Source organism: Colius striatus, chromosome 4, assembly GCF_028858725.1.
Source record: "Colius striatus isolate bColStr4 chromosome 4, bColStr4.1.hap1, whole genome shotgun sequence".
NCBI lineage: Eukaryota > Metazoa > Chordata > Aves > Coliiformes > Coliidae > Colius > Colius striatus.
Window position 1 is genome coordinate 17,539,604 of NC_084762.1, and position 27,978 is coordinate 17,567,581.

Below are 27,978 nucleotides of genomic sequence, written 5' to 3' on the forward strand. Positions count from 1 at the left end.
GCAATCGAAACATTTTAATGATCTCATTAAATGTATCATTTACAACACATATATGCTAAAAGAAATATGTTCCTTTGGCTTAGCAGAGGCACTGGGTACACAATGTGTTTGAACATGTTGGGCTTCCACTAGAATCTATGCCAGAACTGTTGAAACTAAGAGGAAAAAAAATAAAAAACCTGCCACTGTTTTTTTTCTTGTGCCAGCATCTTCAGAGACAGGAACTTATCATATTTTATGCAAAATGAAGAAAAATATCTTGAAAAGGCAGCTTGATAGACTATGTGAGGATTGCATCTCAGCTGATAGATTTGTTCCTAAATGGTATCAGATTGATTGTTCTATGATATTACTAGGATTAATGATAGATTTTCTTATGCATGAAACAACTGGAGTTATACAGGAATAGCAGTCTTCTAGTTTTGGCATCTCAGTTTTCTGTGTAGTCTTGAGAGCTCAAAAAATGAGAGTTATTGAAAAGAAATATTAACTCTAACAGTGACTCTTAAAACTGCTTCATCAATTTGGCTGCATCTTATAAGCCAGAGATTCTAGAAAAACATCCACTTCAAACAGACAGTTTCCTGATGGTACACAGTGGGTGAAACCCCAGTGCTGATAAAAGGTATGGGGTACTGATGCAGAGATCCAGATATTTCTTTCTCAAGGCACCTAGCTTTGAAACTGTAGGTGTATTGACCTTGTGCTTTCCAAAGCAATAGTTTTAAATATGTGTTAATGAGAGATGTGTCAAACTTTCAAAACTGTATCTTTGCCAGCTGTATGCAGCATCCTTCTCAGAAGGATGAGCTGTGCAAGCTGTTTTCCACACCAAGCCAGGCAGCTCAGTGGGCAAGAGGCCTGGGCCAGAGAGCTGAAGCTATTGCATTATATCTCTGCTATTTTTTTTTATTGTAGTCTTGTTCCCGTAGTGGTTTGCTGACAGGTTACATGTTTTACAGATCAGGTCTGCTTGGTGAGGAATCCTTGCTTAAAAACCTATCTAGGATAAATCGAGTTTGTAAATCAGACCTTATGGTTCCTGTTGGAATGGTAATGATCTCAGAGGGAGGGCTTGGGTTTTGAAAACAAATCTTAGCTAATGGCCAGGGTTCCTGAAAAAGCTGTTAATATCATGAAAACACATGTTGGAAGTCTCTTTTAAAAGGTAAAAACTTGTCAGGGCTGCTCAACCAAGACTGTTTGGAACTGCTGGGATGTGTGGACACACCAAAGCATCCTTTGTAACATCTGGCCAAATCTCTGCTGTTTGGTACAGCAATTCCAGTGCTGTCAGTAGCAATGAAAACCATAATGTATTTGCTGCATCGATAGCTATGCAAAGCAATTAGCCTATCATGCTTGGCCTTACTGAAGAGGCAAGAACGACTTTTATTTACTGTAGGATGGCAAGCTCCCAGAACAGTGCCACCCTCACACATTCTGGAAAAGTGTTCAAATAAGTCAAAGTACATCACATGTTTACTAGAGTTTTGAACACTGTAAAGATGTTCATTAATGCCAGGTGGGAGCAGAGATGTGTTTTACAAAACCTCTCTCAACTACTGAGTTAGTACAAAGCCAGGAGACAAACGTAGGGCTCAGATATTTGTCTTCTCTGCCAGTCTAGGATAGTTTCTGTTGCTACTACCATGTTTCCATGTGAATTAATAATGTTTGTAGCATAATAAAGTAGACTCTATTCAGTTGTCATAGTTGGTGGTATTTTTTCTGCCACATCATCTTGATCTGATGAAAATCAAAGTAAAGGGTGAAGTAGTTAACAGACCCGCAGCTCTGTTCATGCTCCTGCTGTCACTACTTGACCATTCTATGGAGGAAAATACTCTTGTAGGTTCAACATTAGCAAGTCTCCTGAGGAAGAAACAAGCTAACCATTCCTGTGTCTCAAAAGGAAGATACTTTGTACTCAGTTATATAAAGATATCTGTAGCACTCCACATAGACCTTTCAGATAGAATCATTCCTGAGGAAAGAGACATTAGGTCTGCCAAATTTCTGGCCAAAGCAAGATTTTATGTCTCTATTGCAAATCCCTAGGACAGGGTTTTATAATGGAAATGCTGACAGAGCCTTAACTATTTTGTATGACTCCAGTGGGCATCAGCTTAAATTCTGGTTATGATGTGCATTTAATGGCATGGGATCAAATATATTGTGTAATGGGATATTTTAAGATACTGTGTTGGAAGAGTATTGGTATTTAAACATTATTTATGAACCATATCATTTAAATGCTTCTGAAATGTGCCATTCAGGCCTTGGTTGCATGAAAAAAGGAATTTTAATCGCGTTTCTCAGAATGAGCAGTAGCATAGTTTTCTTCCACAGCTTTAATGCTGAGGGACTTCCAAGAAGAGGATTGGTATTACTTGGTTGAACTCTTACAGGAATATTCTGGAAAGTAAAGTTTTTCATTTTTCATTGTGGTGCTCTTTTATTCTTCATTTCAGCCTTTTGAGTATATTCTGATTTTGCTTTGATAAGATCTTTGAAGATTATTTCTCTCTAGTTATCAGTGACTACAAGGAGACAGCGATTACTAGTATTTTCTCTGTTGTGCTAGACAATTCTACATCTTCTTGTTCGTTATCTGTCGTATGTTTCAAGTTAAGTTAATAGCATAAATGTTCTCTCTCACACCCAACATAATACGTGCCTTTTCTTTTTTTTTTTTTAATGCTGAGAAAATGCTTGCTCCAAAATGGAAGTTGTTGTTCGTTAGTCATGTAGGCTGACAGTAAAACTTTCTTTAATGCAGATGATGACTAGAATTTTAACCTCTTTTACTGCAAATAGGAACATAGTGTTGAAAGCAGACAGTTTTGCCTGTTACTAAGTTGCAGTCCAGAACAGATATTCTGAAGAGTGGAAGGTGGTCTTGGGCTTTCATCGTACAATTGATTCATTTGTCCAATTGTTGAGGAGCATTGCTATAAAAAAGACTTCTCAGTGTATTTTATTTCTGAAATTTTGCAAATCACACTTATTTTGTAAGCCTCTTTTATATATGAACACTTTTTCAGGATATATGGAAAACGTATTATTTTCATCCTTAAAAAATTGAGCACAAACTGATAATATATTCTGAATGGCTAATAACCAGAATTCCAATTAGTTCAGCAGTTGACAGAAAGCTAAAATTCTATCTTAATCCTGTGGTAAGGTCTGAATAATTTAATACCTCCATTCCACGTGTTTCTTGAAGTTGTACTCTCTTTTTAAAATTTTGTCGAAGTCAAACAACACAGAAAGGTTTGTAGTGCTCTTGACTTTACAGGAAAAAATAGTAGTCTGAAAAAGATACTTCACATTATTTAATAATCCTGCAGTAGCCTATTGTTTGTTTGACAGGAAACAGAATATATTGAGATGCATGTCTCAAGAGCAGCATTCCACAATGAAAAAACTACATATATGCATTGAATGTACAAGATGCATTACTCAGGACTTCTGAAATTTGCTTAAAGCATTTTACAAGTGCAGTCATTTTCACTTTCTTGCTTTCCATTTGGATCAAGTATCATCTGTCACCACTCAATCATTTTTTTTTTAGCTGTTACAAAGGCATGTAATTTTAATTTTTGTGGCCCATTAGTGTGCAAATACCAGTGGCCTTGTTTAGCCTGAAATCATGATCTAAATTCAAATGTTCTGCTTTTGAGGAGACTGTTGACTACGTCTTAGAAACACGACCATCATAATCTAAAAATCGAGATATTAAAATAACTAGTAACTGATATTATTTAAAGCATCTCTACAGGGAGCAGAAATGGATACACAAATTTTCCAAAGCAAGTCAGTGAACAAAATATGCAAGTATCATAATGTATAGCTTTCAACTGATAAAGTTGAAATCACAATTTCATGATCTTACTGAACCTGGCAATCAGAGAATACTGAATAACTAGAAAAGTAGAATATGTTTTACCATAACAGTTTTTTGAAAAATAGGTAATATTTTCATGTCTTCTTTTTTATTAATAAACTAATTTATTTAGATATATACATTCCTTAAAAAACAAGAATTAAAAAAAAGAAAGGACAACAAAAAACTTGAGGGTGGTCTAAGACGTCTGTCTCCTTTATGTAACCTTTTGCATTTTGTGTTTAAGAACTGGCTTTCCAAGTGATTTTCTTTGGCTTTATGCCTGGACTGAATACTTAGGCTGCAAATTAGGAATGCTTAAGAAGTTGTACAAAGAAAGATGTTTGCTGTGAAAGTGCAGCTAATGTGACACTTGTGTTGGAAGCTTCTGAGCCTACTCAAACGATGAAAGATGGCATGGGTCTGGGTGGTGTGCGGGGAATGAATGAAGACTGAAGGTACCGTGTGCTGAGCTATACAAGGTATTTCAGTTATCTGCCACTGTGGCTATGCTGATACTCCTTTTTATTTTTATTCCAGGGGCTAACTTTGTTACTCGAAAAATTAGCCGGTCGGTAGCAAAGATTCACCTTGGACAGCTGGATTGTTTCAGCCTGGGCAATCTGGATGCTAAGAGAGACTGGGGCCATGCCAGGGACTACGTTGAGGTAAGTTGTGGGCCATGTGCCTTTCTCTGAATCATCTTCATGATAGGGATAATGGTTATTGCTGTAACTTCAGGTCATGGTCCATGGAGGGCTATCTCAAAATATTTTTGCATATTGAGGCCTGTTAACTTTGTCTTGCTATTGATTTCAGATGAGGGAATTTAGTAACACAGCAGTCTACTCCAGGCATGACCTGAGCAGAAAAATAAATCTTTGGGTTTACATTCCCTGACTGAATTCCTTGGGGGAGGGGTCTGTCTATAAAGTGGATCTGTTTTAGAGTATTTCTCCCGTAGTTTTGACAAATTTTATGACCAATATTAAGATTGCAGCAAGATGCAATATGACCTGAAGTCAAAGATCCTACTGGAGGCTGATGGCCTTTATTATAGTGAGGCAAGAATTATATATATATTAATGATCAAACCTCTAACTGTTGTAAATTAGAAGAAAGCATCACAACATAGTTGTCATGGCTGGTATTACTACACATGTGCCTGAATCTAGTGTTTGAAATGTTTTTGTAGTCAAGATTTGTTTCTAAATTTATTCTATGCATCTACTTAAGCAGACAAACAAACAATACCCTTGTATTGTATTACAAGGAGACATGAATGACCATGTAGGAAGTATTGTCTTTTCCCCAGGAGACTTTTGTCCCCATTTTGGTGCTTAAAGATTTCCTGTGGTCACTGGACTATTTCTGTCTTTTAATAATTCCTTGCTGGGAAACCGGATTTAGCTTCACCATTCATTGATGTAGTTTAAAAAGATGATGACTGTTTGTTTTGGTTTTCTGTATTACAAAGTAAGAAAAATTTCAGTAAGAAAAAGTCTGATTTGGAATTTTTATCATAAGTTGAGATTTAAAAGGGAAAGTAAAAACTGAGCTGTCAAATCTCATTTACGGTCAAAAAGAAACAAGAAAACAAAATACTAATATCATGACATAAACTTTTTTTCCCTGGACGATAGTGAAAAAAGGAAACAGACGTTGTCATGGTATCAAAAGGGTTACATCAAGTAAGTGAAGAAGACAATTTTTGGCAGCCAGCTATAAATAAAGTTGGGTTTTGGTTTGTGTTTCATTTGCGTGTAAAGTGTTAATGGTACCAAGAGTATGCCTCCATGATTAATGTTTTGTATGTGTGGCTGCAACAATACTTGAGGCTGTTAATGCAGCAAACCATCCCAATCCTGTTTTTAATGGCTAAAACTACAGTCAAGTTACCAGGTCTCAACTAGAAAGAAGTAAAAATTAAGCCAAATAAAATGACCAGTTGCATGAACACAATGAGCTTAATTTGTTAGCAAGCATTGGATATTCCATAAATACTTCAGCTATCTCATTCCAAGACAACTTGCAGCAGATCATAAATCGTGGGATGAATTCTGATGTCTTCTTCCATAAGGGAAATCCAGAATAACCCTCTTGTGCCTAGTAGGTCAGACCCTTGTCCTGTGTTCAAACCTTTAAAAACAAAAAGGAAATGAGCACAAGTCTCTTCAGAAGAATGACTAGCTTTCAAGGCCTTTGGCCTCCAGAAGGAATGCAGTTGTCCGAGGTCTACAGCACGAACACATGTTTGTTGAGTAAGTAGCATTCCAGACCTTTCAGCTACACATTTTGGGCCTGTCCCAAAATCTTCTGGAAATAATTCCTCGCTAAAATATAGTTCATCTTGAGTATTGGATAATGAGAGAGTTATCAATTCTCTAATTCCCTGAATGCTGTGGAAATGTGGTTACAGGCAGCCTTCTAATGTCTAAAAAAGAGAGTAACTTTAAACTGGAAATAAACAATTATTTGAGGCTTTAATGGCCTGGAAAGTAAGGCTTAGAGATTTAACATTGTTCAAATAAATACGTAGTATGTTAGAAAGCACAATCATATTTACAAGCATTTGGGGAGCATCCTGAAGCATATGGCTGAACACATAGGGATATATCTTATCCTCTCCATATGTATTTTTAAATCCCATCGATATTAATATAAGTAACACATGTGCATATAGACTAGACCATATACTGTATTTTCTTTCTCCTTATTTCCTTATTAGGGATAATAATAAAACCATAAATACCTTCCCTTTTGTTGTTTTATAAAACATTATGGGTCAATTCCTGATCTCATGAAAGTTGATGACCAAAGTCCCATTGACTTCATGGAGAGATCGTATCCTGTATGTGTTGGTTACAAAGCACAAACAGGACTCTTGGGCTTTGATCACATGTGTTCATTTCACTGCCACTGTGATTTTGGGCAAACACTTCTATATATGAGAAAGTATGGAAGAGCATGCCTGCACTGAAGCGTGTGGGTGTCCACCAAAGCATGGGCTGCCAGCATGCTGAGCACTAGCTGTGGGTTAGGGTCAGCTTCACTAGCAGGAGATTCAGAAATTTGATGTTTAAACATAGGTTCATATCAGGGAAGATCTAATCTTTGATCAGATTTTTGAACTGGGACTTGAAACTGTAGGAACTGAAAATTAGATACAGTGCCATTATGCTGGTGACAGAAAAATGGAAATCCAACTCACTAGGAAGAAAAGTTTTCATTCAGTGTTTGCAGAAAACAAAGTAGAAATAATTTGTCATTGAAAATTTAGAGTGAGGGATTATTAGTTTCATCCTAAAATTATATTAGTATCTCTTAACATTTTTTGCAGATACTGCTGCTGCCTCTTACTCCCCCTTTCCCCTTTTTTACTGTACTGTGATCCAGCACAAGTCTCATGGGGTGGTATTAGAGATGGCAATCAATGCCAGTGGATTGGAAGAGGAAAAACAATATATCAGCACTACTGATATATGAATCTTCTGTGTGCTCTTTTGTTTTGCGAGGCTAACTTACACCTTTTATTTGTTGCAGAAAGTTATAGTAAGCCATCTGCTGTTTCCAAATATTCATACAATAGCAAGATTTAACAATATGGCTTATTTCAATGCCATTTGTAAAACAAGAGGCATCACATAAATTTCTTCAGACATTTTCCCAAGAGTTATATTTGAAATTAATATAGATTCTCAGAAACATATGACTTGGACCTTTAAAAAAATGCCCATCAATCCATCACTAGTTGTCTGGGTTTTTTAATTTCTTGCATGCTAAACGCTGTAAATGAAGCTATGAAGGTATATCTGCAACAGAAACCTTAAACTGTTGTTCTTGGGGACGTAATAGACAAATTTATTTGTAAAGATATGAAGGGGAAGCCAAGAAATAGAACACAGTCACTTTGGAAAGTGACTGAGAGAAAAGAGCAAGTTCATATTAGGGTTCAATAGCTGAGGCTTTTTCTTCCTTTCCTTTAGTTTCCTTTTTATCACCCACTGATGCTCAGGTTGCCTTTGACGGTTGCCCTGCCCACTTCCCAGTGCTGTGCAGAGAGAGCAGAAATACTGCACTGATGAATGCTATGGAAAAGCCTATCAATGCATATCTTACAAAAGTAAAAGAACAAGGTAACAGTTTTAATAGGCTTTATTTGTACAGACCAGAAATATTTTCCTGTGCCTGCAATAGAAATCCAACAATATTTCAAGCAATGACTACAGAGGACTCATAACTGGGTCATAATTGGATCCTACTCAGTTAATTACAGGTCTTGTCAAATGTCTAAAATTAAGAATAAGCCTAAACTCATGGTGAAATCAGGGCCCATTTGTTAGTGTAAATATATGGCAGTCAGCTTCCATTAATTTATAATTAAATAATGTAAAAAATCAAAGCAAAAAAGAGCTGTATAAAAATAAGTTATTGTACAGTACAACCACCCAAAGAGAGACTTTCTATCCTTTATTTTTTTTAATTCTTGGTGCTGGTGCTGATTCATGCTTTACTCTGTGATTGAAATGCACAAGAAAATACACCATTATTTTGCACATGTTCAGACTGAGATGGTAAAATCCAGTCTACAGTGATGCCTTCTGCATTTAAATCTCCAGCCTGCGTCACTTGGTCTTTCATTCATAATTCTTCTGTTCACCATTCTGATTGGTAGAGACCGACCCTTGGAGACAGCTGTTACCATTTTTGTTGTGGGAAATCCCTTCTCGTATGTTTGTGTGTTTTCTAAGTCTTGCCAGACAGAATTATTTAAAATTTTACTTTACTCTTGTGCATAAGAAAATAATTCAGCCATGGGGACTATTGGCCAAGGCATTTCTAGTTTTGTTCTGCTGTTTTCTTGGAGTGTTAAGGATGTGTTATCTTTTGATACATTTTCCCTTAGTCTGCTGAGACAGTTTTTTTCTGACACATCCTTTCATCAGCCCAGCACAATGCTTATGAGAGTCTTACTTTGTTGAGGTTTGTTGGTTATAAAAGCGAAGTCAGTTATATCTATCTGGGTAACTGTCAGTGCATCATATAGTTATAAGATTGGCTCAAGAACTTAAAGGCATGCTTTAAATTAAGGTTACCCTTTTGTTATGGACTGAACTGAAAAGTGGCATTTTTTACTTTTTATTGCTTAGTTTTATGTTCAAAGTTAATCACTTCTAATAAAAATAAATAATCTTAAACCCTCAATGCTGGACTTCCTCGAGTATGAGGGTAAGGAATTTTGAGCCATCCAGGTACTGAAGTGTGTTTTATGTATTTCTAAATGATAACATTTTATTTTCATGAGCTTGCTTGAGCCAAATTGACCTTGAAATTATATCCAGTCTGCTCAGATATTATGATCCACTGAATTGTTTATCTTATTGTTGCCGTCTAGATGAAATAATTGTGAATGCAGCATGGCTTGTATGAGCCTTTAGGAGAAAGGTTTGATAGACTGGTTCTTTGGAACAACTACTGAAAATTCATAAAACTCTTGACAGGGACTTGCTTGAAGTGTTATCTTTTCTAGAAGCATGTTTATCATGCACAATGCCTAGTTCACCTTAGTTTCTTGCTAATGGTTTAAAAATCTGTTGTCTTTTTTTATGAGACGTAGAATTGAGTCTCGTGTTGAAATGCCTTTTGAGAAAGCAACATCTCCCCAAAGGAAGTACACATTTACCAATGGCAGAATATTCTTTGATTTCCTCATGTAAATACTTTGGGCATGTGGAGGTATGATGTGGCCAGGATAAAGAAAGTAAAATTTTACCATGGCAATATGTTCAATCATCCATGCAAATAATGATCCGGTTTCTCAGGATATAGTACAGCCAATGTGAGAGGCCACAGCACTCAGATGAAGTCTCAAATGAAAGTTGCCAAATCACTTTGTGATTTTCACCCAGGACTAACCCACAGGCACAGGTGTTTTCAATAGAGCCATTTCTTCAAGAGACAAGTGTGCTTTCAGCACATCCGAGAAGTAAAGATTGTCTTCCCTCTGGTTGAGTCTATAGAGAAAAGACATAGATAAGTGGATTGCCAGAGTCAAATAATGACGCCATTGTTTTATTAAATTGTTTGGACGTGTTGCACTTCAACTGAAATGTTGCAACATGATATAAAATGGTAGACAGCGTCACTGGACACAAAATAGACATCTCCCTGACGTGTCTCGTGAGGAATCAAAATAGGATCCCATGAGACCTCATTGTCATTTCTCTCTATTGCTGTCCAAGTATGCTTCATGAAGACCTGTAGTCCCACTTGATTTTTTGGCTTCATAAACCACTCTTTTAACGTTCTGGTTTTAGTTAAGAACTTGGGAGTTGGACTGAAGATTTCCAATGTTTTCTCAAAGCCTATTTCTGAGTGGTACCAAATGTCACAAACAATAAGCATATAGTGAAGACCTCCTAAGTGTATATTTCTTCTCCATTGCTTCATGCAAGCAGAAAAAAGTTGATATTTAAATAATGAAATTTTCTTTCAATTAGAGCATGATTTGGATGCCAGCAAAATGTAGGTATAACTCCGACATCTTCCTTCAGATTTTGAAAATATGGGCAAACTTTCTCTTATGAAAAGAGAACATGTTTTAGAACAACTGTGATAGTAAAAGTTTTCCTTTTTAATGCCAAATAAAAGCTTGCATTTTGGTAGATAAGGCTTCACAGTATAGGAGCTTATAATACATTTCTTTCAGCATATGTAATTTAAATTAGACTTCTTGACTATTAGAAGTAGTTGCAATGTCCAGTAGAATAGCACACTATCATCATAATTTTACTCATGTAGGTGATGTCTGCATTAAAGAATACCAAAACAGTACCCAGTTCTTCATGGTGTTTGAAATGCTGAAGTCTGTGAATAATTATTCCAAACAGCATAATTGAGAAAACTCAAGCATGTGTTATACACACATACCTGCACACACACATCACCTGTATATATGTGTGTGGATGTGAATGTATGTATATTTCTGTATTTTGTAGAAATTCTTGTCAGTTTCATGTATTTTGAGGTACATGTATGTGCTATTTTCTCTTTAAGTTGGATGTGATAATAAGAGATTATATGAGTTTATTACAATAGACATGAAAGGAGTTCATATTTAAAACACAGAAATGAGGAAGGAAAAGGAGTTTAATTACAGTATGTAGGTGTTCTGTCTAATGCACATCATATGGTATTGATTTCCGGCAGAAGGGACTACTGTATGTGTTGCTCTTAGACCTTTTCCTTTCTGAGAACTGTCCTGATCTATTTCAGAACTACAGCACAATATCCCCCTTTTTATGTTCTTGCAGCCATTTTTTATGTGAATGTAATATAATTGTAAAAAGATTTTTTTCGTGTTTACATACATTTTCCTTTAGCTTTCTTTTTCACAACTTTTGTGTTTTGACCTATTAGTGTTTTTAGGCTTTACAAAGCCAAAAAAAGTGCTTTCCACAGCAAAACCATCTGGTTTAGTTTCCTGTGCCTCAACAATGATATGTGTATTATTATCAAGGCCACCCTGGTGGTTTCTAAGTGGTCTTGTTACAGTGGTGGTCTTACAATTCTCTTGGAGTGATGGAAAGGTTAGACTAAGGCTTCTTTCAAGTATAAGGTTTCCAGATTGATAAATTATGTATTGTTGTCATATTTCTAAGACTGACCTACTATCCTATCCTAGCTTGAATGCGGTATCTCTTTAAATAACACAGCTACTAGAGTCCTCTTAACAAATTCTGCTTTTTCACCATGTTCTGCTCGTAGAATAACAAATTAAAGGTGCTTTTCAGAAGTAACTTTAAATGCATGCTGTCTTCCTATGATTTTAGTCTTCTGCTCTGTCTGACAATGTGTGTGGGGGAGAAAAAGGTAAAGTTAGGAGCTATACTTGTGATAGGATTAAAAGAAAATACATGGACACCAGCAGAGAGACTATGTAATGCGGTATATACACCATCGTTGCAGTCCATGTCAGTGCATGTAGCAGCACAATATTTACTCATTAACAGGTGACAATATAACATCGGGATGAAAACAAACCAATCTTTTTAGAAAAGGTCTGTGCCACCTTCCAGTCAGTCTTGTGGTGGTTTTAACTTGGGGCAACTGCAGATGAGACCGTGGGAAAGAGATTAATCTCACGAGGGAGATGGGATTGCCTCGATCTAGGGAGCACGTACACCAGACAGACTGCTCAAGGCTGCATCTATGCCTGGAGGGAAACCAACCTCATCACAGGATGGAGCAGGCTCACTGTAAAGTGAATCTTCACATTTAACAGTGTTAAGTCTCACAAGTCTCTCTTGAGTGTATGTAAGACAGTGTGTAACACAGTTTGTTGTTTTTTTCCCATTTTCATCCACACAGAATTTATGAATTGCGGAACTTTGGGTCAAATTTGATGGAAATGTTCTCATAAATATTCCCTGTCCCTCTGCATGCAAAGTTTCAAATACTTACTGTAAAAGAAGAAAAATTTGGGTTCAAGAGGGAAAAAAAATACTGAGGTTTCTGAGTGAATTGATACAAATTAAATGTATTCTGTAATCAAATTAATCACTTCAATTGACATTTTTGCTTCCTTTCTTTGCTCTTTTTCCCGTTGACGGGGGGACAAAACAAACAAAAAACACCTCAACCAGGTGTGTTTACCTTTGAACTCATAATTTTTTTATTCAGCTAGATGGTATTTGGCAACATTTTAAAGAGCAAGAAGCAGCATCTTTTATTAGTAAATGTTAGACAATATTAATAACAGGCACAGCTACCAGCCCAACCTATAATAAACCAGATAGTTTCTCTTAATTAACTAATCTATGATTATTTGAATCTTAGAGTAATGCACCACATTCTGAGAAAGCTGTACAGCAGAGTTGGGTTTAATTTTAATAAGGGGAAAATATCCCTTAAAACAGATCATTAAAATTTAATGAGGACATTTTTAAAACTCCATAATGATTCAATTTACACTGGAAGTCAAAAATAGTTACTGGCCTTGTTATGTCATTGTGGTAACATCCTCACTATACAGTAATTGTTTTCATTTGAAATGAAGCCAATTAAACATCACGGGCAGTGCATTCCCAGAACCAAGGTTTTTAGCCCTCCAACCATTTCAAGTCATTCCACTGAAAGAAGAAATGTTTCAGAGGATAAATTGAAATATCAGGTCTCACTTTTATTGTATTCTAGCTGTTAATAGTCTGTGCATTGTCAAGAAGACTGGTTATCAGCAGAGTGACTGTTCTTTCCTGATCTGGGTGTGGGAAAAAAAATTGTTATTTTGTTTGTTTGAGTGAGAAACATTCCCCAAACCCACAGGGTACACTTAATATGCCACTTTTAGTTTTAGCAGAAATTCTTGAATTTTAGCTTGTAGGTGTTTTTGGATGGAGCCTTGACCTAACAACCAACATTAATGGTCCAAAGATAGAGCAGCTGAACTTTTCAGTTGGCCTTCTTTAGCTGACATTGAGCGTTCCCTGGGGATGGTTGACTTGGTTACCAGGTTAAGTATGTGAAGAAAGCTTATTGCTGTCATTTGCTTAACTCCCCTCTCTCTTCCTCACAATATCCATGTGATATCTGCAACTATTTGTTTCCTCAGGGGTATGAGGAGCATTAAATTTGCAAGGTAGGTGAGTGACATTGTTTTTTTCTTAATTCCTCACCCTCAGTCAGCTCAGCAGTCTGGCTGGGGTGGAATTGCCTGTAGCTATGGAAGAGGAGAATGAGGTAAACAGTGGATCCCTGACATTGTCTCATGCCTGCAGCTTACATGAGGGCTGTGCAAAACAGCTAGAGGTTTCTTTAAACCCTCCCAGTGCTTCCTCCTCCTTGCAAGTTCAGGCTGACCAGTACAGGAGACCTCAGCAGCTGTCCTTCCCCGCATGCCCTGCTGAAACACAAGGCAATTCCTGGTGCTAGCAACCATAGTGGCTATTTGATTTCTTCTAGTGAAATAAAGGTTTTGGGGGTGTTTCTTGAGTGAGCAGGTTCACATGTCTGCTTTCTACGTTTTCTGTTGTGTGGTGGGATTAAAGGATCTCTGGTACAGGATTTGAGGAAATAAAATTTGGAGATCCCTAACAATTCATATGAAATATTGTCTGTCTGCAAGGACAAATTATTATGGCCTTTTTTGTAGAGTTGAATACAATCTAGGCCCATTTTTTCCTAGTTCAATAGTATGAGAAAAGCAGGGCAAACTCAATCATATGAAACCGCAACTATCCGTGACCCCATCTAGAAGCCCCAGCTGCGAGCTGCTGCCTGAACTGCTGTTGACTGCTGAGCTGACTTTCCGTTGCACTAATGTTGCTTACAATGGTGATGTTCTTCTATTAAAAGAACAGACACTTCTATGAAAATAGGCTTACTCTGAAGTTTTAATAACAAGCTTTTGTACTTTTTAGAAGCAAGTGTTTCTAGTATGAGGTGGGCATTATTATTTCTTGAACTGTAAATGGGTTTGATTTTTTTTAGACTATCAAAAGAGGTTTTCTTTCTTCTAAGTGCACCGTACAGATTAAGGAGCAGTAAATTGCATTAGTAGAGCATTGGCTTCTACTTCTGCCTTGAACTCTATCAAGTGAGATGTCACTCTACACAGTAACATTTTATCAAGGCAACCCTAATGCTATAACACTAGGCACACATGTTGCTTTTGACATAATGAAAAGTTGGTACAAATCATACAATCTTGCTCCACCATGCCTTATTTTACAAGAAAAAGTAGTGCTTTGTGCTGCTAAGGCAGTATTTTTTCCTTATACAATACAGGCATATTTTCCCCCTCACCATTAATTTATTATGCTGCATTTATTTCCAGACAAACCCTGCTTTTCCGTATCTAGTGGGAATTTCTGTCTTCCTTTGAGGTGTTTTAAATTCAACAAGCATCAGGTTTTTAATATATCATATTCATTTTAAAGGGGAAATAATTGGCAGGAAAGCATATTTTAAGTATATCCTTTCCATTTTATTGCCAGTATTATTACTGATATCCAAGGTAGATATATATTAAAAATACTGCCTGTTTAAAACTGTTCTTCTCCCAGATTACAAACAGATCTCGGGTTATTGGAAAGGTGTCAGGAGGCATAAGATAGGATGGCCTGTAGGCTATGTGACAGATCAAGACAAAGGAAAACACAGGAGGCACTTGCCTGCTGCTGGGCTCTGCGCCTCTTACCACCATCATCTCCTGGTTGCCAGCAGCGTTCTTCTTGAAGCCCCCTTGCCAAGAGGAGGTTGTATTTTAAGTGCTGCATGAAGACTGCTTCCAGGGAATCACCAGTGCTCCTATTTGTGCATGTTCCATGTGTATGTTTATTTGATGTTGTATTTCAGGTCATAATACCTCATTAACTTTTTTCCCATGGCTCCTGTGCCATGACCATGTCATCCACTGATGAAATGTGGCTTTCTGAATCTGTAGTGCTGGTAGCAGAAACTATACTGGTTTGCAAGGAGGAGCCTGCCATGGAGCAGAGCCCAGCTGCTCTGCTTTCCAGGAATGACAAGGTGAAGCACAAAGGAGTTTGCCTTCCAAGGAGCTTTTCTAGGCTGACTCTATTATCTGATAACTCATCTCTAGCAGAATCTTTTTTTTAAAGCAGTTCAAAAGCAAGTGAGTAACAATTTAGAACTGATGTTGGTTGGAGGTTTGTGCAAGTTCTTATGGGCTGAGAACACTTAATGTAATGCTTCACTTAATGGAGTCTTACAAGTACGGGTACTAAAAGAACATTTCAGAAAATACTCTATTTGATCCAGGTAGCAGGAAAGGTTGAGAGCACATGTATGAAGTGTGCATTCCCTTCCTATCCTCCTGGCAAGCCTGTGGACCAAGCATTCTGAAAACCAACTGAAGGAATTGGTTTGGAGTAAAATCTTGTTCTGATAGTAAAATTATTGATGTTGGTGTGAACTTGACTTCATTGCATCTTACTTTTATGCCTGAGGAGACAAAGGCTAGCAGAAGAAAGAGGCTTTGTGTCCTCACAGAGTTACTCAGTACACCTGTGATAGGTACAGCCACAATTTGTCTCTAAAATTGACCTCAGAAGACCTTAAAAATCCACTTAAGGGGTTACTAATATAAACAGGAAGTGTAATGAGAGGTTTTGCCTGGGCCATTTTGGGCCAGTTTTCAGCCTCATGTATGATGTGGAATTGGTGTATAACTGCCCAGTCCTTGTAATTAAGTAAATTAGATTTTTCTCAAAGAAGGCTTTTTTTGTTGCTGATTTTCATAAGGTCACATCTAAAGAAGGGCAATTTACAATCAACAGGCACATGTGTAAAAGTGTAGCTGGCAAGAGAACACATTTGAGTAAAAAGTTCACCCAAAATGAAAGTAAATTAATCATCTTTTCTACTATGTAAATTACATAAAATAGTGTTAAATAATAGAAGAATCATCCACAATTGACATTTACTTTTAAAATACACTAAGCAGTAAAGAAAAATAAACCTCAGTTCTCTTGGTTTAATTTATTCAAATAATATTTGTAAACAAATTGTGCAAAAAAATTACATTTAGTTGCACTGTATTTAAATGATGAGACTGTTTCAAATCAATGTGTCATAAATATTTCAAGTTAGGGGGAAAAAATCCCCACAAAACAAGCCAAATTCTGAAAACACTATCTTAACAGTGCCTTGAATAATTGCTTATGTTCTGGTGTTGCTTGTACAACAGATGACTCCTAACAAAGCTTGATAGTTTTATCAGTAGTACCTTAAAGTGGTCATTTTTCCCTAGATATGATGTTTCATTAGAATGCTGGTTCATATAAAATATTTTTCACTGAAACAGCCTACTAACTTGTTACAGTAAATTCTGTGTTGTTATTAGAAAGTTTTGCTGGAGCTTAAAGTGTTGTTACACTTTCTTGGAAGGAAGAATCACAGAAACTTTTCTATTCCATGAAGGCAGATAAAAGCTAGGGGATAAAACTGTCTGTAAACAATAATAAAATGGTAGTGCTTAGGATGAAAGCTAGCATCTGGCCTCTTACCCAGAACCATCTCTGCAAGCAGCATAGAAAGAGCACTGTTTGACACAGAAAAGCAAATTTATACTCAAGAGGAGCACAGCTGATGGTGATATGCTGCATCCTTATATGGAGGGACCCGGTGGCAATACAAGATGAGGGTTAAGATCCTAGTTGTTAGGGGAATATTTTGTTCTGATCACCTGCTCCTGTGCTAAAGTGAGCTTCCAGGTGCCACTATTCTTGATTCTGCCTAGGGAAAGAGCCTGGAATTATCCAACCTGAGTGGAGCACAAAACAAAAATATGCATTGAAAACATTTACTTTAGACATTGATGATTTGTTTGCTTATGGAGTAAAGAGAGATGAGAGAAGCAGAAGGATAGTCTGATTTGAGAATTGTCCTTAACACTAATTAGACTTCTACTCCTGAAGCTAAAAAGGATTGGCTCTGTAGGATCACATTTACTAGCATATGAAATATTCTGCACAGTTCTGCATTTCTGCACAATTAGTAATTTTATATTGGGCACAGAGAGCCAGCTCAGCGTGCCAACCCCGTTAAGAGACAACACACACACATTCCCTGTCGAGCCTACCAGCACAAATACCACTGCTGAAATAAGTGCATCGTTTTTTACAGATGATGAAGCTAGTCAATGTGATGTAGACTGAGAACACCCAGGTAGCTGCTTCTCAATTAGCAGAGGAACCAAGTAATCTTAAGCTAGATGGTCATTTGAATCCTACTGCTTACTTGCTTGGTGGCAAAGTGCACAGCTGGGCTATGGCCTTAATTTATGCAACCATCTGATCAACCAAGTTCAGGAAACCTTTCTTCCAAATTTCACCCTAAAACTTAAAAGTTAACACATTGGCATCTTTTTACTAATGGCTTCAACCATTCAGTTTTAATGGTTTTTTTTAAAGGTAACCCACATAGTATTTTCATACCTGATTTGTGTCCTTTTCTGTTTTATAACACTTATAGGTGCCTTGGAGCAAGCCTGCATCAGCATTCCTACTTAGCTACAGTAGTGTTCAGAATAAACTTCAGAGTTATCTGTCCAACAGAATTTGAGTTAGAACAAGAAAAGGGCCTAAGAGAATAGGCTGCCCCAAGAAACAACAAAGCTTTATACCTTGAGTGGATTGGATTTGTTATTCAGTGGCTCCTATTATTGTGATATTTGTTACTTTATTTAGATGAACAGTTTGGCTCTGGTTGCCTTTGTTCTTGCTGTCCAGAAGACTTGGCACATTGCATGCTGTGCATGGTACAGTTAAAGAGAGAGACCTGCAAAAGGACATCCAGCCAAGGCAAATTGGCAGACAATAGCAGAACATCCTTTCCTTTCAAAGCAACTCATCAGGAAAGCATTGGTCTTGCCTCTCTGTATTTAGCTTAATGCAGATGAGAGGCATGATTAACACTAATGAGTGACCAGGGATTTGTTGTTTACTTAGAGATAAGGCATGAGCTTCCTTTGTTGGCACTTTCTGCCAAATAGTTTGATCTGAGTTCACTAAGCCTTTTATTGTTTGTTGTTGAGGTGGTTTTTTTTGGTACTGGTGCTGCTTGTTGCTTTAAGTGATTTCTTTCACCAAAATCTTTTCATCACTTGGGCTTTTTTATTTTATTTTTATTGCAAATTGTCTGAGCTGTTTGTCATTTGGGCCACAGTACTCTGGAGGTCCTTTACGTGCATCACATGTTCTTCATCCAACAGTGCTTTTTCTGTTCAGTGCTTGCCCTCCTCCCCAAAGCTGAAATAAATCAAAGTAGGTTGAGACTCAGTCGCAATAAATCAAGACCTGTCCAAAACTGGAGCCTGCCCAGTCAAAATGTCATAGCTTGGCTTTCACTGAGGATTAATTAAAGGCCTGATATAAAGCCCAGATGTGCTTCAAGAGAGTAGCAAACTGCCTGGTGGTGGCTATACTAAAAACCAAGTCTCCCCATGAATCTGCCCACCCAAGAACATGGAGGAGGATAAGGCTGAGGCGAAGGGAAGAAAGGAGGGGAGGGGAGGAAAGAAGTAAACTGAATCAAGCATGATTTTATGGCATCTATGTTGGCGGAAAACAAGAAGAGCTCTATGCAAGAGCACCTCTGAAAAAATACAAAGCACGCATCTGTGTATTTCTAACAGCAGCAGAGAACGTAATTGTTAAAGTGTTCAACGTTAATCCGGAGTTGGATAAAACTAACAGCGAGTGAACTTTTGCACTTTTTATGGTCAAAGGATGTATATATGTTGCATGCACAGTGACTGAGTTTTCTCAGTGCCTGTATTACATTAAATTCCTGAAAGTCATATTGACTAAAATAGTTTAGCTGAAGATTCCTGAGGCTCTGATAGGGACAGATATGGAAATTACATGTGTCTAAATCCAATACGTTTGAATATAAGTACGTAAAATACACTTAAATAGTATGCTGCTTGTGTTGTGGCCTTTGTAAAACCCCAACTTCAGTTCTAGAGGTACAGCGATTCAATTGAGCAGTGTGCATAGAATGATTCCTTTTTAAAAAGTGACAGGCACTGAAAGAGTGTTGCAGCTTAGTTGTGGGACATGGTATATGGCTATGTTCTCTCTCTTGCAGGCGTAGAAATACAATTTCTTGAGGGAAAAAATAAAATAATAGTGTATAATTGTTTATGTTAAAGTGAAATAATTTGAGCAAAATCAATCTGACACTGTCATCATGGATTTCAGTTTCTTTGACTTTGTTGCATGTAGGTAATGATTGTGCATATATGCTCTGATGAGATTCACTGTTAAAATTTTGTAAACTCGGGTGAGTGGTTCTGGGATGGCAGGAGACACCTGCTGAGCAGCACAGGGCTGCCCTATGCTCATCAGCCCTGTGCCCTATGCTGGTGTGGTGACAGGTGTGGAGTCACTACTTATACAGCAGTCAGTTGTGATGCTCTGCCTATTCCTAGGCATGGGGTCTTCCTAAATGCATGTAGCATTCATTTACTTATGTATCTTCTTAGATATCTTATTATCATCTTTTCTAATTTCTCCCCTGCCCAGAATAAATGAGCAGCACCTTGCAAAGCAGGAAGAAAAGGGGAAGATAAGGAGCTGGACAAGAGGGATAGATTAAGATCTTACTTCTGCCAAATGTGAGGCAAGAGTATAACAGTTCTTTGTTCAGGCTCCAAGAAGGTCTGATGAAAAACAGCGTTTAAGGAAAGTTCAGTGTCAAGCTTCGGTGTCCTGCTGCCTCCATAGCTCGGCCTTCTTGCACGTGGTAGATGCACGTTTGTGCCACCTTGGCAAAGCAAAACTGCGACAAGCCCTGGCTGTAACAGATATGTCAGATGTCTAGTGAGTAACAGGTTTTGCTCTTCAGCCATCCCTCCTCCAGCTCACTGAGGAGGGGTTGAGCCAATTAATACCAAATTACAGTGTTTCTGTGCCCCAGAATATTGATGATGAGGGGTGGAGAGAAGCTCCACACAAGCATTCCTACTGGAGACAGGGAGTCAGCGTGCCTTGCAGGGCCACTTGCCTCTGAGAACAATAGGTGGCTTTCAGACCACCTGCCTGGCTCAGGCACTCCATCTCCCTTCTCCTCTCAGGGGGCTGCTGGAGTCGCGTTTGGGAATGCATTGCGGTATGGGGGAAAGACTGAACCAGAAAGCACCGGAGGAGAGAAACTTATTGCTTGCACAGGGAGCTAGGTGTTATGACACCAATACTACAGAGCTTTACAAGAGAGAAACACATACAAGAAACTCCACTGTGGTCTTTCCTTACAGCTATATCATTTTCAGTCTGTAATTTCCTATAAAAACATCACTATGAGTTTAAATTTAGAAGAGCCCATCAAAGTCTGGGAACTTCTTAACATTTTTTGTTTGTAACAGATTTTAACAAAGTTCAACTTTTGAGCCAGGATTAGAAAACATTGGGAAGGCTGTGCTATATTTAAAAATCTGCTTTAGTTTTAAATGTCTTTGCAAGCTGTTACTTCTGAATGTGAACTATGCCTTTTCTCTTTAGTGTGTGTAAAGGAAAAGGAAAAAAAAAATAAAAGGCTAAGTGGTTAAAATTTGACAATTAGCTACTGTACACACTCGGAGCTTCCCCCTCAAACCATGTTTTCTTTATCTCCTGGGTGGTCTCTACCACCTCTGTCCATTTTTCTAAGACCCCTTCCTTTTTTCCTCCATCTTTACGCTTCCTGTAAAGGAGGCCCTTTCATCCCAGTCACCATCCTTCCATCTAGGAAGGCTGAAACCCTTTCGGGAGACAGCCAGTGCTATTCTTTATTTCTTACCTGCAGAGAGATAAGTGGTACAGAAGATAAGGCATCAGCTTTCTAATGTGGGAAATAATGCTGAATTTAGAACCTCCCAAAGCTGAGCCCAGATCAACAGCACGAGGAATGTGTCCCGGCTGCCAGGGATTCTGGGGGATTTGCCCTTAGCAATTTTTTTCCTTCCTTCCTTAGACAATGGAGTATTCAGATGATGCAAGTCAGTGGATCCCATTCAAAACAATAGTATTATGCTAATTTATGATGATTGTATAGCTCTCTAGGTTAAGATAAACACAGAATCATTAATGTATAGGTGGACTTTTTCAGTATCCTTTTTGGATGATGGAATGCATAACAGTCTGGATAATGTGTCTGTGAGATGGGCAGACAAGGAAGTTGTGTGTACTGTGCAGCAGGTTTTTCTTCATGGTGGGTTTCTGAAAGGAACTGGAACTTTAGTTCAGGCTGTATCTAGAGTAGATAGAGTAGATCTGCCTCACTTAAATCAGCATAATTATAGTAATGTTGTACTTATTCCACTCTTCCCTGAAGCCTGGAGGCAGCTAGGTCTGTGTAAAGGTATAGTAGCAGCTCTTGTCCTGGGTTTGGCAAGCCAGACTTCCTGGGGAATGCATTATTGACTTCGATCAACTGTTATAGTCACCAAGGAAGTATTTTGCAGTGCTAGAGGCAAAAGCAAATTCTCCTCAGTCTCTCTTCAGGATCTCAATGACATTTCAACCAGCAGTTCCTGTTGACTTGAAAATGCATGGAAAGGTATTGCTTAAGTTTTTTTTGTCAGTAAAGTTAGCAATGTGATGATTTTGTGAAGACATAAGTAGTGCCTACAGTGTGGAAATTGCTTGATGTATTAAGTCATATTAATCTTGGAAAAAAAAAGTGAGTCTTAGCTCCATCAGTTCAGTAACAGGTTTTAATGACTGTTTTTTATCTGTGCTTCAGAACTTTATTGTGTACAACTCATCCATTCATGAGCACCCTCAACACAGACACAATGGGACCTTAAATTGCACTTAAGGCAAAAGTCTCAGAATACTTTTTCCCCATTTCTCTGCTACAGAGCATAATAAGACTTGTAACTGTAGTAATTAAGGAATTAATGGCTTACAGGAGTTCAGTCAATCACTTAGCCTGTGATATCTCTGAACTTTTCACTATGTAAGATATTATGCTGTATTTTTTAATGCAATTATGGAATAATCCTTGGTCCACTTCCCTGGAACAATACAAACAGCCTTTTCTTCTCTCCATGTGTTCTTGGTTTACAGCCTAACTTGGAAGGGAGCTGTGTTTGCAAACTTTTATTTTCCTTCACACTGGGGTCCAGTTCCAACATATTTCTTATTTGATTTTTGTTTTGAAATTGTGCTCCATTGTCAGCTCAATGTACATTTTCTTGCAATCTCATACTGGAGCTTTATCTAACTGGATAAAGATTGGAAGAAATAATAATTTAATTATATAAAAATATTACTAGTGTTGTGCTGCTTTTCTGCACTTTGCTTTTAATTACTTCGTGCAGGTAGAAAGTTTCATGTTATCTGCAGTCCCAAAGTACTTACATTTCTATTGGAGTTTGGACAAAACTATAGCCCTGCATCTGACCAGCCCTGTCTTCAAAGCAGTTTAAGCCAGATCAATTCTTTGTATTTAGTTCCTATCTCCCATTTAAGACAGCAGGATAAATTTCTAGTTAACATGGTAGGATAAAACTCTGGGTCTAGCACCTCATAATTTTCTCATCCTTTGCAACTATTGAACTGTGGAAGAGAGGGAGAAGGGGATTGTCTGAAGATATTTTTTTAACTTAAATATACGTTAAAGTTTTTATATTTGAGGAGTATTACTTTTATGAAAGTACAAGGATTCTGGTAATATTTTTATGGGCTGGATATATTTTGAAAAAACAAAGTAATTGGAAAATATTGGATGTGCTGTAACCACCATCTGCCCATGCCTTAAAAAATGTGCATGGTTCCATACACACATTTCAAACGATCCATCATATATCATCACTTACTACAGTACTTCATTCATGTAGGTGTTAGTTTTTGTGTGCAAAAGGTCAAATCTTTTCAAGCTTAATTCTGAATGCCTGCATTTTATAACAACCTGGCTTTTCTTTGAAGTTGGAATATATATTTTTAATATAATAATTCATCATTAGCTACAGGGAAAAAAGAAAAAAACCCAAACACATTCCTGCTTCAAATCAAGTTGACTGAAGTCTTTTTGGTTGATTGTTCATTTTTCTAACATCAGAATTCCCCATAGCATGGATGATATGTGTTAAGAGCTCTAGAAATCAGGTTACTCCACAACCCTTGAATGTTTCTGTCCTGAAGGCGAGACAGAGCATTTTAAATGTGAAAGCTGGGAAGGGAGGAAAAAAGTAGTTAGTGAATGATTTGTCCCATATACTGTGGTTTAAAATATTAATATAAGCTTGAAGTTAGCTCTTTGCGTCACTTGATCTAGTTCTTTAGAAATCCCTTTAAAATGCACATTAGACCTGAAACATTTTTAAGGGCCAAGAAATATCAGTGTTAAATTAGAAAAACAATATGTTTGAATTTGTTCTTTTGGCTTCTGGGAGCTGAGTGGGTGGTGAGGAGTCCCTTCCTTGTAATAATGTTTTTACAAATAGAAATTTTGCAACAGTTTAAAGAAGGTAACTCAGATGGAAAATGAGGAACATGTCAGTGCATTTAATTCAATTGTAATGCATTTTATTAAAAGAAAAAAAAATCCCTCTCAGAACAGAGAATAAGTGATGAAAATTATCACAGGTAAAATAATGAAATGTGTGGGGATTAGAAAAATATACAAGTAGATCTGTTAACTTTGTTTAGATTTAGTAACTTGGCTTCTTAAATGTGTTTCAGAAATTTTACACAGTGCTGCCTGTTCATGGCATTATAATTAGGAGTCTCTTGATATTTCCATTACCAGAGAATGTTTTCTTGCTTGTTTTAACTGAATATTGAAAACAAATAAACAAAAAAACTCAGCTCATTTTTTTTGACAAACAGCCGTGGAACCCAGGTGTAAACTTTAATAGTGAATTTATGCAGAGTTCATATTCTTTTTGTAATATATAATTTTTCAGTGTGTAAGTTACTATGAATAGTTAATGTTAATATCCCGTCAGGATCCATGGCTGTGCCCAGAATTTACTCAGTTGTGTCATAACTAAGGTGCAATGGCATCTTTCTATTTGCAGCAGCTTTTTCAAGCTGGCTACGGGCTGCACCGCTCCCCAGCCACTTGAGGGCTTGGACTCATTACAGTTGGTAGGTGATATAGGGTATGAGGTATGACCTGCTTCTCCCTCCTGCCCTCCTTCTGCACACTGTGCCTCTTCCAGAAGCTGAGGACAGTGATGCTGCTCAGAGGTCTCTGTGATGCAAGAAGACTCTCTCTATTTTCAGATCTGTTCGGCAGTTCTCCCATCTGGTTTGCAGTGCTGTGGAAATATATCATGCCTATTGTGTAGTGATTAATTTTTTTTTAAATGAAATGATAGAAAAGTAGTTTGAATTAAATACCAATTTACTGTTGGCACAGAAGATCTGTCAGTCAGTGCAGTCAATAAGCCATCAGACAGGAATTACTTGCTGGGTAAAATCCTCTGGCTCAACTATTCTATCTTAGAAAGTAGTGCAGTCTTTTCCAAAAAAACAGAGAGGCAGGCCAGGCTGAACATTTCTTTGCTGTTCTTTGGGCCATGGCACATGTGCTGGTGGCACACATTGAGACTCTCTCTTTTGGTGGTTCGGACAACTTTGTGTCTGGCTCAGGTTATGATGAATTCCTTCTCTTTTAACTGGAATTTTCACAGGGGAAGGAAATTTGAAATTCACAACCCAAAGATGTTGAGAAATTTCAGCAGTGCATATTGCAAGCTCCCAACACCAATTTATATAGTCCTGCAATAAATCTGGACCTATTTCAGTCCCACAGCCTGAAAACCTCCTTGGAAGAAACATACAGTGAATCCATTTGGGCTTTTTTCATTGTGGTGCATTTAAACTGACTAGGAGTTCACTTAGGATGCCAGCCACAAATTCTGGAGCATCACACAGAGCTGAACTGGTGACAGGCTCTGTTCTGCTTCCCTCCTGTAGCCTTCAGGATGCAACGTAAGTGGCTTGATATCTTAGCCTCTTCCTAGACATATTTGGTTGAGTACCAGATGTAGAAGAGTTCAAATCAGGGAATTCTCAAGTACACTAAAGCCTGCGTAGAATGTTCTGTTATTGCAACAAATTTGTACAAAAACTTTAAAACTGAATTTGAGGCAGGGAACAGGATAAGGTGTGGAAGAATTTGTGGCCTTGCACAGCTGAATAACAGTGACTGTAGGAGGTAATCAACACAATAACTATGAGTGACTGTGAAGCTCCTTGGAAACCATTTTCTTTTTCTTTCTCTTTCCTGACCACTGTTAAAACTCAAGCAATAACTTAATGCCCAAAGGATAAATTTCCATTGCAAAACAAAAAAAGAATGAAGACATTTTAAGTTTTACCAATTCTCACTTGCAACTTGTTTTGCATGTGCAGTATAACCCAATGTATTTAATTTCAGCCTGCAGCAATATCTACAGAGTATCCGTTCCTTAAAGCATTTTCAGATCTGATGTGACCACAACTTGCAGGGAGGCATGTTGGGCTGCTGAAATGGCTCATAATGCCTCCAACTCACTTGGTCTCCGTTGCTCCTAGCAAATCTTCAACAAGTGCAGAAGGAAAGATGTCACAAAGCAGACACATAAATTATATTTGTATTTCCATATACACTGCAGGTACCTTTACAGTGACTGGCTTCGGAGGAACTGACTCTCCTGTGGCTAGGATTTGGGCTGGGAGGATGATGAATAATACCAAGGTCAAGATTACAGTGGAGTGATGGAAAATCTGATTTCTCTCATCACTGAGTTCATAATATTATGACTCACAGTTGAAAGAAGTTGGGGGGAGGAAGGTGGCACCTCTTGGCAAGAAGAGAGGAGAAACAGGCAAACCATCACTCCGCCCTTAAAAACCTCTCACACTTGGGGGAAAAAAATGCTATAAAATACCGGTGTCTCTGGAAATTTGCCTCAACAAATGTGGCTGGGAACATCTGATCCCTGAACATATTTTTCAGGACAGTGTTTTTTTTCTTTGTTAAGATGTTGTGGCCACCAAACGGAGTGCTGCAGATAAGGTGTCAGAAATGTCTGAAAAAGATTTCCTCCAGTCTTGGTTCTTAGTTTTTACATCTGTAAAATGAATGCAGTTTGGGTGCCTCACAGAGTCAGTTTCGAAGCCAAGCTCACTAAGAATGGTAGTTAAGCTGTAAATTGTCACATCAGTAGATATTATTGTTGCTAATTACAAATACTGTTATTCTGGATGTATGTGTATGAATTTGCAGGATTTCAGAAAAAGTAGTAGTCCTGGTAATAGATATAAAAGTTCGATACATTATAAGTTACAATTCAAAGGGGAACTTTGTGACAGCCAAGTGGTTTTTTTAATAGTGGTTTTAACTATATCAGTGCTCCAGATTTTCAGGAATATTTCATTGTGCTGTGGGAAAAAAGGCCCCAAAACCAAACAACTAAACACCCTCCAAAAACAAATCCTCCCAAAGAAATTTTATCTGCCAGTTCTGAAGTCAGCTACTTCATTTAGTCATATAACATTTCTTTCATTGCAAGAGGTCCTAGATTAGATTAGAGAGTGTGAGTAAAATATTATTCTAGTTAATGATTATATTAATATTTGCAAGCCTCATCAATAATCTTTCTAAAACAAGGTAGTCTGTGATTTCTTTTTATTTCAGTATAGAGAATTTCGGCAATAAGGATGAAAGGGCATGTTTATTTTTTCTCTAGGTATCTGCTGATTAGTTAATTAAATATTTTCATCAGCCACAATGACCTCTGTATTTCAGCCACATATTGGTTTACACTGGATTTCCCATAGCACTGACTTTGTGCTGCATTGGCTTGAGGTTACAGAAATAAAGCCTGCCCCATCCATTGTAAAACCTGGTTTCTTATCAGGATGAGTACTAGTGCACATCCTCTGAAACCTGTTCCTCTGACAGGGAAATGAAACTGAGCTTGGCTGGTCCTGATAGCCCAAAGTTCCTGCTTTGTTAAAAGGTTCATAGCAGGTCAGGTATTTTTCAGTATATTTTTAAAAGCTTGGTTGAGCTAATTTAATTTCTGTTCATTAATTCCTCCCCCCACACTCCCCTTCAGAATAAACGGCCCTTCACACGAATCCAATTTAGCTTCAATATACCTTATTCACACTGCCTTTTATTGCAAGCCACAGTTCAGCCAGCTGTAAGATTGCCCAGCTGCCTTAGGTTTCCCAATTTAGCCCTGGAAATGATTTCAGCATGGCTAAAACTTTTCACTGGCCGGTTTGGAAACAGGATTCAACTTGTGAAAAATGTCCCAAAATGGCCACTGAAAGCAAAAAATAATTTTAAAAAAAAAGCCCAAAACCCACACATACAAAAAAAGGTGGGACATAAGGAGATCTGGCTGGGGAATTTTTTTCCTAGGGCAAAAGGATGTGTATGGGCTACATAGCAGAAGTTGAAAATCAATTCTTAGCCTTGCACTTCTGCTACCCTCTGAGGGACTTCTCTTCTTGGCCTGGGCTTAATTGCAGCACTGATATAAACAAGGGGCTTAGTGTGAAACTCTGTACAGGCAGCTGGAGGTGAACTGGCAGTGAAGACCAGGACTGACTTTAGTATTGAGGCAAAATAGCTTGGTT

General features: G+C 37.8%; 1 protein-coding gene across 2 annotated transcripts in view; it reads left to right on the forward strand.

The window, feature by feature from the left end:
* The window catches only part of GMDS (GDP-mannose 4,6-dehydratase), a 417,125-nt gene that overhangs the window by 189,359 nt on the left and 199,788 nt on the right, over positions 1-27,978 (forward strand). For both annotated transcript variants that reach the window (XM_061995859.1, XM_061995860.1), the window contains one exon: positions 4,430-4,557. In XM_061995859.1, coding sequence (XP_061851843.1) covers positions 4,430-4,557 — 128 coding nt within the window. The remainder of the gene's footprint in view (positions 1-4,429; positions 4,558-27,978) is intronic.